Source organism: Takifugu rubripes, chromosome 20 (assembly GCF_901000725.2).
Source record: "Takifugu rubripes chromosome 20, fTakRub1.2, whole genome shotgun sequence".
In the NCBI taxonomy this organism is placed as follows: domain Eukaryota; kingdom Metazoa; phylum Chordata; class Actinopteri; order Tetraodontiformes; family Tetraodontidae; genus Takifugu; species Takifugu rubripes.
Window position 1 is genome coordinate 11,123,016 of NC_042304.1, and position 12,776 is coordinate 11,135,791.

General features: G+C 42.6%; 1 protein-coding gene across 3 annotated transcripts; it reads right to left on the reverse strand.

Moving 5' to 3' along the window:
* Nucleotides 1-4,144: 4,144 nt before the first annotated feature.
* Nucleotides 4,145-12,681, reverse strand: nmur1a (neuromedin U receptor 1a). Of its 3 annotated transcripts, XM_029828644.1 has the most exons (4): nucleotides 8,268-8,374; nucleotides 5,899-6,826; nucleotides 5,112-5,217; nucleotides 4,145-5,024 (listed from the first exon to the last, which is right to left on the reverse strand). In XM_029828644.1, the coding sequence occupies exons 2-4, from the start codon at nucleotides 6,806-6,808 to the stop codon at nucleotides 4,838-4,840; spliced, it is 1,203 nt and encodes a 400-aa protein (XP_029684504.1). In that variant the 5' UTR covers nucleotides 6,809-6,826; nucleotides 8,268-8,374; the 3' UTR covers nucleotides 4,145-4,837. The 3 variants fall into 3 exon arrangements, with proteins under 3 accessions (XP_029684504.1, XP_029684503.1, XP_011613295.2); XM_029828643.1 differs by lacking the exon at nucleotides 8,268-8,374 and adding an exon at nucleotides 12,607-12,681 and having other exon boundaries at nucleotides 4,145-5,217; XM_011614993.2 differs by having other exon boundaries at nucleotides 4,145-5,217.
* Nucleotides 12,682-12,776: the final 95 nt, after the last annotated feature.

A 12,776-nucleotide genomic window follows, 5' to 3' on the forward strand; every position in this document is an offset into this window, starting at 1 on the left:
CGTGCTGCCGGTGGGGGGGTAAAAGGCTTAACCATGAGATGTTCAAAAACGAAGCAATAAAATAAGTTTTAATATCTTCTATGTGATTTTGGTGTGGTTCCTGTATATTTTGATAATTTGGAAGGTTAAAATTGCGGAAATCCCGTCTTTCCTGATCAAAATAACAAGGCAGATGAGCAGACAGGTGCCTGCACGACTACACACAAAGTGTATTGGGCGTGTGCGTGCGAGGTGCTTGGTGCCGCGAGAAAAAGGCAGGCGACGAGGCAGCAAGTAGCTCTGCCTCAAAGAGGCGGCCCATATATTGTGAACTTGTAGTTCAAAAGTTAATAAGTAGAAAACGATTTGGGATTTTGAGCCGGTGCCATGGCATCATACTCTCTGTTTTTAAATCCGACTCGTGGGTCATTGCCTCCCCAACCTCAGACCTCACTGCACGTCACTGGCTGGTGGGGGTAGGGGTTGGGGGTGGAGGGGTAGACACATGGGGCAGAGCGGCACCATCTGATGTTACCGAGAGGCGCTCAGTAGAATTAATGGAGCAGGCGGGTGGAGTCCAGCTCACTTAACGGTCCAAACAATGAAGCTACCTGAAGCGCGGTGCACTGCGTGTCTTACTTATCTGAGAGTGGTTGGCATGGTTACAAATATTTAAAATTTAAATTTCAGTGAGAACACTCAACACTGGTTTTGTTATCTGCCATCTTTGCTGGGTTTTTATTCAGGAGAGGTGGACTCTCTCACTCCCTAGCAAAGATACAGGGGGCCACTGACCTTTGCCTTCCTATGTGAGACCATTTAGGTGTGTTCCAGTATCCATGGCAACGTGTTGTGCCTGTGAGCCATGGGGTAAATGGCACAGAACTCTTGTTTTGCTGATGTTTTTTGACACATAGCACACCACGTGTAACAGGCACATTATGTCTCCTTTGTGACTCCTCACACCTCCTTACTCTTCAAACCCTGTTATGCCTGTTTGTTTGTACCTGGCTTCCCATCTTCCTCTGTCTCTATCAACCTGGGTCTCCGTTTGCAATGACTATGAAGCGAAAAAGCCACAATTTATTGAACTTTTTATTATTTATCCTGTCTCATTATCTCCCACCTTAGGTTCAGACATTCCCTATGGTGGCACCATATGATGTTTACATTCTTCTGATGGATGCACCTACTTGATGTTGTCTGTGCACATGTCTGTGCATTAATTTGGCCTGTTTTTCACCTCGCAGCAGCCACTGCTTGAGGATGAACGAATCAGCTTCTCGGGTAAACACCACGATGTGATCGCTAACCTGTCTCAGCATCTGCGTGCGGCTCACTTGTTACCTATCATTCATATACCAACTGCTGCTAAAGTTCTTTATGCTGCAGGACCAGTTTGATCAGTGTGGCAAAGTGCCATTTTAAGGGCGTGTGATTTTTCATGAATGTTTCGTTGTAATTAATGTCACATTTGAGTGAACTCCATCTACAGTACAGGCCAGAAATGCGGGAATATTTGCGTTATGTGATGATTGCCACCGAGGCTACAGAAACAGCACATCAGGATTCTTTCTATTCTTGCACAGAGAAAACCCTAACCCTAACAACACATTCCCTTGTCACGTACACAGTGTTTGGTTGCAACACCGGCCTGATAATCAAACACTGACTGAATCCAAATACCAGGCCTGAGATGTTCCATCTCCACTTTGGCAATTAGACTATTTTCTTGTCCTTCGTTGACTCTGCTTCATATATCCTCTCACTGTGCAGCATCTAAGATGTTACTCTGCTTTGACGATAAAGCTCCAAATGTATGGACTTAAAATGCTCTTAGCCATCTGTGACTGAGGGGAATGTGAATGGACCAGGGTTTTTTTTTACTCCCTTGACTGCTACACCCCTTTTGGGGTCACAGGAAGGGAGTTGGAGCCGAGCCCCTGGATGAATCATCAGCAGATTGCAGGGAGTGATTGGGGGCTCAGTACTATGGTCGTGGGTACCTCAGCAGTATTCTGGCACCTCCCGTGGCTATCAGCACAACTCCCAAGCTACTGTCCGTAGCGGGGCTTAAAATCTGCTTCCCGTCCCCTACAGACCAGGCTAATGCCAGATCCATATCTTTGTGGGATGTTTGACAAGCTGCGTAAAAGCTAGAATGAAGCAGCATGTGATGGTTAAACACAGTATGTCTCCCATTAAGAACCTTAAATATAGCATGATTCAGAATACACTGTAGCTGAAAGTGTTTTAGAATACGAATAAGTGATTTGGAAAATGTGGCCCCACGGTGTTTTGGGACCCATGTTGTGCCACTCAATTTATCAGTGGCAAACTAATTGGGGCCCACGAACATCCTGTGAGGTTCTATGAGGGTTTGATGCAAGCTGGGTTTCTAACGTTTGCTTTGCGTGGATGTGGCAATTTAAGCAGGAGGTGCTACAGTGAGGCGAAAACTCCTTTATTAGGTTTTCGGAAGCCGGACTTTCCATTTTAAGAGGGCCAAAATGTTGCTTAGAATGGGGGAAAGGGAAGCTCAAGGCATAGGTAAAAACAATGACGTGCAGAGAAAAGAAAACTGAAAACTAATAATTCATTTTTTTTATCATTTATTAATCAGAGACTTTTTGGACACAGAACAACACTGATGACACAGCATTGACACCTGGAGAAGATAAGTAAATTTGAATCCTTTTGGGCTGATGCAGGGTTGTTATTACACAGTTATTAGCAGCACTACAGTTACAATCACCTAAGAGAACACAAGCCAGGCATCATTTCTATGGGACTTTGAAGATTGGAGATATTCATACAGCTCTGCCTCTTGAAGCAGCAGTGTCGCTGTGTCAGACATTTTGAAAAAAATCATGCTCAGTAACTCCTGTGGGGTTTGGAAAGTTTCCATATTTTATATAGCAAGACAATCACACATCACAAAGGTTAGAAACTGTATAACTACAAGTATTGAGCCTGTTGATGTGAAGAGCTGACATTCTATTTTTATCGGAGCTGCTTGGCAGCACAGGTCAAACGCCTCAGGACAATGGTCAAGCACACCTGAAATACTCTTCTTTCCACGTATGATTTCGAATTTTGACATTTTCCATGACATTTGAATATATTTCATTATTCCTGTTATGTTAGTCTTGAGCTTCAGGTTTATTCGTTAGCCTTTGTAAGCCCGTACATCATTAGTAATGAAATGCCACTAGTGTGGAGGCGGTTCGGTAGTAATTCTGGTTGTGCTCATAATATGGGTGGCAGATTTACAGATAAAATTGATGTGGAGCAGAGCGGTCCATCACGTTATTGGAAAGATCATTTTGAGACTGCCAGTGAGCCGATAACAACAAAATGACACCATAATTTTGGTTATTATAGCTTAATAAGCCACGTTAAGTTGCTCCAGATTGTTTCCCTAATAAATAATACAATTTTTAGTTGGAAACAAGTTTATTTTAGAATTAATTTTTCTAAAATATGCATTTTTTCTTTTTGTCATGACTGGTCTTTGAATGTATTTGTTATGCACTATGAGTGTGTGTGTGTGTGTGTGTGTGTGATCACAGAGTAATGTACAGTTAAACATTTCTTAGTAATACTATTAGTTATCCAAGGCAGTTTTCTGTGTCAACTGGACTGTTTTTCTTCTCTTTTGAAGACGTTTCCCCTTCTATCCAGAAGGCTTCTTCAGTTCTGAACTCGCTGGGGACAGGTGTTGAAAATATAGCCCTTGTGGACCATTAGCATGCTAATGATCTGGGTGGTCACCAGAGGGTCATTGGCAGGGTCGTTGGTAGGGTCGTTCACCTAGTTTCATTTGAGGTGTCTCCCCTTCGTCTGCTGACCCACATGTTGGTGAGTCTCCAGGTCTCCTGAAATGGTGTGAACGTTTGGTTTGTTGTTGGAAGGAGTGGAGGACTGCATTGTACGTGGGTGATAGGAAGTGCCTTAGCCCACCGCCTCTGTTTAAGGATGGCTTTTCCAATTTGACATGAATGGCTTCCTTGACACCCCTCTCAAACCAGCGCTCTTCTCTGGCCAGTACCCTTACTTGGCTGTCCTCGAAGGAGTGCTCACTCTCTTTTAGGTGTAAGTGGACTGCTGAGTCCTGGCCTGAAGAGGTGGCGCGTCTGTGTTGTGCCATTCTTCTGTGGAGAGGTTGTTTGGTTTCACCAATGTACAGTTGCTTGCATTCCTCCTGGTACTGTACAGCATAAACAACATTACATTGTTTATGTCTTGGTGTCTTGACCTTCGGGTGTACCAGCCTCTGAGAGTGTTGCCAATGACTGCCAAAGACTCTCAGGTGACCACCCAGATCATTAGCACGCTAATGGTCCACAAGGGCTATATTTTCAAGCTCGGTCCCCAGTGAATTCAGAACTGAAGAAGCCTTCTGGATAGAAGGTGAAACATTTTCAAAAAAGAAAAAGAAAACAGTCCAGTTGACACAGAAAACTGCCTTGGATAACTAAGACCTGGATGACTGAGAATCTCCACAGACACTGTTTACACAGATCATTTAAAAATGATCATTTAAGAGTTTTCTTCCTCTCTCGGGCTTATTTTACACAAAAACCTTAAAACTCCTCTAACATCACTGTACTAGAGAATATAAACACATTTATACATTGACACATTCTTCAACTGGCTGTGTTATTAAACCACCTTTGCAGAGGTTTATGCGTGCAGGCCGATCTACTTGATAACATCAGATAACTTCAGTTTCACCTGCTAGTTTGTTTTCAAATATGACTTTAGCGTTATTTTTGATGGTCTATTCAAAATTGACCCTGATGGCGGAGGGTGAATTTAATGATGTCTGAAATCTTCTTGTCACCAGCCTCTCATTCTAGGTAAAACTGGTCTCCTCCTTAGCTCTTACCTCTCCCTCTTCCTCACCTTCCACCACCGCAGTTCCATTGCTGAGTGGCGTAACGCTTAAGGTACTCCGCAGCGTCACCCGGGTAACACTGAGGGAGTGTTTCCGAGGTGTGCTGCGATGAGCCCGCCGACACATCACCTCCTTGAACATTTCCCTGAAGCGGGTGGACATCAGGTTGTAAAGGATAGGGTTAACGGCCGAGCTGATGTAGAAAAACACCCCCGAGATGATGTGCACGTACTGGAAGATTTCATGGTGGCTGTCGGTCCACTCGCCGATGAAGCTCCACATCAGGCGGTCCGCGTGAAACGGGGCCCAGCAGATTGCGAAAACCACAACTAAAATGACTGGAAGGATAAAAGGATGGAAAGGATGGAAAAAAAAGGATGGGGCGGCAGAAAAGGATTTCATCAGTAAATCGATGCAGCAAGACCCCAAAAATAGGAATAAAACCCATAACCTTCTTAACCATCTTGCCTCTTGCTCCTCTCCATCTCATTTAAACGCATGAAAAAAGTCAATTTGGTGACGACAGACGGAATTTCACTCCTATCAATTGGATTTCAGTATGATTTGGTCCCTGAAGAATATGTCGAGATAACTTACTTTAAATATGATGTGCGATTTGAAGTGTTTTGACTTTAGCTGATTTGACTCGACTCAGAGCTAGGGTGAGAAGGTCTTCTATCTAAGAGGCTCACGGCACAGAGCCGCTGCTCCTCCTTTGTCAACTGGTCAAGATAACACCTGGACCTCTACCCGGAGATGTGTTTTTGGGGATGTCCATCTGAGAGGAGGCACCGCGGCAGACCCAGAACATGCCGAGGAGATTAGATTATCATCAAGGCATGGGAAAACAAATGTGATTCTTAAGGTGGAGCTGAAGGAGGTAGGTGAGGAGAAGATGGTCTTGGCTTCACGATTGAACTGAGCCGAACTGAGATAGCAATTCTTTTCATTAAGATGTGTGACAGACAGATTGCAAGATTACCTGAAGGCTGGTGGGACAAAGATAGTGTGATACTCACACAACATTTTAGTGACCTGTTGGCGCCGTGCCTTCTGTTGCCGTGAGCGGATGTTACAGAAGCTGTCCTGTCCGAGTTCTGACTTGGCCTCCAGTGCCTGTTGTATCTTTTCCTGCCTCAGCCGCAGCCCAATGAGCATGTAGAAGGCACTGATGGTGAGCATGGGCAGGACGAAAAACAACAATGTGGTCACCTGGATGGTCAGGTTGTACATCCACTGCGGCTTTAGAAGCGTGCAAATGGCAGAGTCAGGGACTTCTGCATAGAAATCCCCGGCACAGTGGCGCTGAAGGACACGGATCCCGTGGAGACTCGTGTTCGGCAGTGCACACAGGACCGACACACTCCAAACCAACAGGATGACCCGTTTGGCATGGGTACGGGTTACCACATACTTTGCACGTAGTGGGTGGACCACGGCGATGTACCGCTCCATGCTCAGGGCCGTGATGTTCAGGATCGATGCCAAGCAGACAGTCTCAAACAGGAACGTCTTGAAGTAGCATCCACCCCTCCCCAGGAGGAAGGGGTAGTTCTGCCACAGCTCATACAATTCGAGAGGCATGCCGAGAAGCAGCACCAGCAGGTCCGACACGGCCAAGCTGAACAGGTAGTAGTTTGTTGGCGTCCCCATCATTTTGTTGCGTGCGATGACGGAGCAGGTCAGCACGTTTCCCACCACACCCACAACAAAGATGACCAGGTAAATGAGGCACACGGGGAAGAACACGGGCGATCGGCGAGAACCCAGATTTTTCTTCAAGTAGTCTTCCTCCGTCAGACACGCGTCATCCACATCTGCCAGGCTTTCGTTCACTCCACAGGTCAAATTGACACACTTTTCCTCAAAAGGACAAAACCAGCTGTCATTCTCAACCAGCAGGAAGGTGCAGTTGTACGAAGGGTCCATCTTTGTGAAATGAGTCCTCTAAAGAAAAGAACACAAGGCTGAATGCATTTATACAGATGATTTTATTGAATAAAATAACATTTTATTGAGCTTTCTTTCATTTTTGAGTTCTGGAAGGAGCTGGATGGAGGAGGGGGAGGAAATAGGAGCTGTTGGATATTGTCAGATTCATGTTTCCTGATCATTCACCAAAACTCTGTATTATATTAGTTGTGGCTAATGTTCCGGCTAACGAGTTTTTAATTGTCATCTGACAGTAAACAGAAAACTGAGTGACCATCTGCATTTGTGACTCGTCACTATAGATCCAAATCACTACAAGTGTTACCCAGAATTGCCTGTGAGTGTCCGGTTTTTCCTTTAAAGGACAACAACGTACACTGAAGATATCGTCAACACCAACTCCTAAAACCCACCCTGACTCGTAGTGCGGACGACAAATCCTGAGGCCCAAACTTTGAAGTATGTACCGGGCACCTTTGCTTGTTTATCCGACTGCCCTAGCTTACACCTCAGCATGGCCATTAGGTGGTGGAAAAATAATATTAATTACAGTACCATTATTCAACAGCTACCCATGATTCTGAAAAGTACTAATGTGAAACATTTTCAACCCCAACACGCTGAAATGATGGCAATCAATAACAATGTGCTTGGTCTTGCTTCGCAATCTGTCCCCACATTCAGTTCTCATCAACTCCATTTCAGAGACAAGTGCCATATAATCACAGAAAATCAAGTCATGACAATGAAGACTTCTGATTTTAGTGATCCATTACAATATGTTTAAAGTCCCGGAGACCTCGGCGTTTTAAGAGTATTATCAACTGCAGTTGTGTGTGAAAGGTCCTCATCACTGACAAAAAAAAGACTTTTAACAATTACAAATGTGTATTTTCTGATTTCTATAAGCTGTAGCTCTTTCATTCTAATGTTCCCATGTTTGTTTTTTAAAACAGAAAAGACTTAAGAGGCAACCAAATTGATTTTTTTAAAGCATTGTTATTGATGTTACATATTTTCTAAAAGGACATGAAAGGAACATGATGGCGTAAAAAGGAAGAACAATTAGGCTCATGAGGAGTTATGGAGGGCAGGAATTAAATTATAGCCTCCGTACTTGTATAGAAGATGGTTTCATACCTCAAATATTAAAAAAAAAACCCTAAATGAATGAATGAAAGAAACACATTTCACACAAGCAAAACTTGTATTTTTATTTTTTTGTGCAGGGTAATACAGAAATACACAATATTTTCAACAACCAAGCACTCCAACCTGTAGATAGTTTCAAAAGGGGGAACATTCTTAAATATCCCTCGCATTGGAAGATATTTTTAAAAAATAACCACAAAGCACCATTCTCTTTCTGAGGTACAAATTAAATACAGTTTAGCAAATAGCCATCCAGGAATAAATATCTGTTACTTAGCATCCCAAAGAGCATAAAACATCTTACCTGTAGTGATTTTCCCGTTATTCAATCGGAAAAGGCACCGATTGCTGTCTGGAGTGTGTGCAGTCCATTTCTGATCTGCTCACTCTCTGTAGAACCTTTACACGCACGCACACACACACACACACACACACACACACACACACACACACACACACACACACACACACACACAGGAGCACTCTCTCTCTGTCTCTCTCTCTCTCTCGTTCTGCCTCCTCTTCTCTCTTCCACTAATGCTCACTGTTACTGTTTCTATACCACACAAAGCAATGCATAAATGATTGGCTTGGAAACTGGATATTATATAAGGATGACCTCCTTTATGCAACGGGGTGACCTCTGTATAACCTTTTTTATTGGTTTACTGCCCATTTACTTACTGTCCTAATGAGGTCATTGTATGTAAATGAGTGCGTAGTCAGTATGTACATGTAAGGAAAGCTAAGTAGCATATCTTTCTGACACATGCACACCAACGAGGACTGCGTCTGAATCCCAAACATATTGTCTACACGCCATTTTTTATTCCTCAGCACAAGTTTATTATTATAAAATAGAAAGTCGATGTTCAACCATATCATTTAAGCGTTACCTTGATTTGATTAATTAGCATTTATGTAGCTCAGTACAATTAACAATTGATTTTGCAGTTTGAAAAGAAGGTTCATAATAAGGTCCAATTATTCTGATTTTACTTATCAACGGGGTATTGTTGCCATTCAGTTTTAGTATTGTTCATTGGTCCTCCTGATTTTGCCATCACTTTTAACACTGCATTCATGCCAGGAGAGATTGCCCGTCCAAACAATCCTCATTTGATGAAAAGGAAATCATTTAAATAGAATTACTTTTACTATTACTTTTTAAATTTCATTTCTCGGGATCAGACTGTTGAAATATGCTGAAGCAATCTTTGATTTCCATCTTTCCCCCTCATGAGACAGGCTTTTGTCATGGGGAATTATGAACTAAGTCAGTTAAATGATTTTTCTAGTAAATAGTGTATTTCTTATTTATAATGTATTTCTATTTTACATTTAAACACATTTAAAGCATAACAAGTCGAACAAAGGTGATAGCAGCTCATGCAACATCATGGAGAATTGCTGTTTTTTTAATGAATAAACCAAGCTGAGCAGATGTTTAGCCAGGCCCGATGAGGCCAATGCATAGGAAGGGATCCATTTGACCTTTTCCTGACTCACAGGTGCATATTTAAATGCTTTTCCTTTTACTGGGTTTCCAATATTAGGGAATGTTTTGCAAAAAATGAGTGAAAGGGGACGTCATGCACTACAGATTTGAAAACATTGAAACTGGACACTCCTCACTGTTACCGAATGGCATGCAGCTTAAAAGAAGGACCTGAAGCGAATTTACACAAACTAACTCCACTAAATTTTCTGCTGTAAAGTGATGATCACCAACAGGCAGCTAAAAATGCTCCAAGTTCACATGTTTAATCGGAACATGAATTACTATTTTTTTTATTTTTCTTGATATATCATGTTTATTACACCGGGGGAAAGGGAAAACAAACAGACAGAGAAGTTCGTGGAAAGAGCGGATTGTTTGCATGTTTTAGTCCACTAGGGTGATTGCTATGACTCAATGCTGTCAAAAGGGAATTAAGATAGATTCAGCGAATAAAACAGGGAGCTGACTATTTAATTGCAAAGATATGGAGTGAGAAGTATGATTTCATTCAATTGAATGTGATAGCATTTGTGGTGAACTCCTCAGTCCCAAAACTCATTCCAAATCCCTTCAGTAGAAGCCGCTGACGTGATCACTTGGCCCAGTCGGTCCAGGACATGTGATCTGAAAGCACTTACAATTCAAAACAGGCCACAGTCTGTCAGATGTCACTCAGTGATAGTAGATACATTTGCATTGTTTTTTTATTATTATTTTAATTCATGGCGATGCTTCATAGCTTAATGTTATGCAACAGTAAACAGGAATGGCTTCTTTTTTCAATGTCAGTATGGGTCTGTGTGTCTTTGACAAGAGAATGTAAAACATGAAATATTTAAAGGAATCACTGTTTTTCCATGAATAAATCTGTGCTGGGCAGATGTTAGCCTCCAGCTGATGATGCCAATGCGTATTAATTGATTAATGTGACCTAGTTCAAGTTTCAAGGACACATGAAAATGAGTATAAAAGACTATAGAGCACATCAGCTGGCTGAACACCTTAATCCTTAATCCTTCGCCTCATCACGCCAATCTTCCAAGGAGTGATGGATGAGCAGGAAGTGGATGAATACCTTGATGATGCTGCTCTGGCCACTCGATTCTGCATCAGACAGTTTTGGAACTTTGCAAAGGGGTTTGATTTTCATCGCACTGCAATAAAGCAACTTCAATCCCCCAACGTTGGAGCTGTGAGGATGGCGAGAAGACAAAGGATCTGGGAGTTATCCTCCTCAGCCTATGGGTTCCAATTACAGACCTCCATGATCTGATCCTCATCCTATTGTTGGATGAAGCCCTTCTCATACAGACATTTCACAGATGGAAATGACAGATGATGTTGCTGCTTACGGGCAATATAAAATGACGCTGTAGTGGCCCAGCAGCCTGGCTCAAGCCTTTGTTCTCATGGCAACTGGAAAGAAAAAGCAATAAAAGCTACTATTGCTCTATGATAAAACTGTTCTATGATAAAACGTTTCATGACGCAAATCAGAAATTGAACAAAAATCTAATGACAAAAACAAACAATGAAAAAACCCTCATAAAAAACAACAATGTCCCTGTTTTTTTCCAGATTGGGTAAGATTTTAACTCTTCTATTTTGCATGTGCTTATTAAATGACATTGCAGAAAGTGTGAGCACAGAGCAAAATCTCAGGTGGAACACAGCAATAATCCAGTCCACGTATCAAACATGAAGTTACCTGCAGATATATATTCTATTTGTCACCTTAGCTGCATGAAAAGAAAAGGACTGTGCCATAAAAGGGTTTGTTTTGCCCTGAGGTCTGTGGTATAGTTAAGGCGTGCTCTGTTTTCCTTGGATGTACTAGCAGACGTTGCTACAATACAGTTGTGTTTTTCACACTCCCTTCAGAAGAGCGGAAAAAACAGGGTCAAAGCCTCAGAACTCCACACCTGTTCAGGCTTTTTACCATGATCAGCAAAACAAGATTGTTGAGCCTTTATTTACTGATGCATTCATCTGTGACTCTGAGGTTTGTTTTTTTATATCTCTAAACCCTTGGTATGCAGATTCACTTTAAGAGATAATCAAAGGTGCAAATAATCATTCTTTGTACTCTGTCATCATCTCCATCTTGCATCTGAATAGGGCTGTCACCTTTGGTGGCTCTTTAGATAATAGATCTGGTTTGGGAACCTGAGCAACGATCAGAACACAGGCCCTTTAGTAGCAGCTGCCAAGGGACGTGAACACACAGAGGAGTGAGCAGTTGTGTGTGAGCACATCTGGCAAGTGCCTTCAAGTTGATATGCTTCTAAATTTCTATTACAACAGACCCGACTGGCATTATTGACTTGTTCGTGTTTTATCACCATGTAGATTTCAGGGTAATAACAGCAGCGTGGAATGGCACAGGGGATGCTGCGACAGAGCCAATCACAATGTGATTACAACCACACTCATATTTACTGAGTTTGATCTACTGAATTTAAACAGTTCCGCCAAACAGAGCTTCCGCTATTGTTAACAGCAAATAGTTCCTCGACAACAACCATCCGAAAAACAGTGGGGCATTCAAGGCCACTGCAACTAAATTCCATCTTCTGCACTCTCAAGACTGCATTAAAAAGATACTGGTTAAACAGAAGAGTGTGATAAGGCAGAGACTGTGAGGACAGGGCCGACAGCAGGTTGATGCGAGCAGAACGAGATCCTAAGTTATAAGAAATAAGGAATGTGACCCAAGATAGCCTGTCAGGTACGTCTGCCTCCAAAGCATTTGTGCACTTTCTAATGGCTTTCTTTAATCATCAGCATGAACCTTCTGAATGCTCACATTGTGCGTGCTTGAGATCCAACTCAGACAACGTTGCGGCGAAGAACAACAAAACGGCCTTAAAGGAAGTGTGAGATTTGACATAGTGCTTAATGTACACCCTGGTCTAATATGAGGTGATAACTGCAGTTGTCTTAGATCCTATCAGCAGTTACAAAACCTGGCAGGGTCCCCTTATTGCATAAAATATGTTCATAATTATGACACTCTGCAAAGTATGCATCCCTGGAGCTAAGAACATAAAAACATAAAAAACCTGGCACGTCCTTGTGCTGCACTGTGCTTTCAGTAATAAACGAACAACAACCACTGCAGTGACGACGCTCATCACAGTACCTGGTCACCTGCTCACCTCTCAGACTGGTCTTCCTGTTAACCTTCCTGCAGCCTGCAGACTCTCCTGCACCGTCCCCTCCACCAGCCATCTCACCACCACCTTTGGAACAGGAAGCATTCTCACCTTGAGCAATACAGATTTTCACCCTGCCCTAATCAGCTGCAGCATA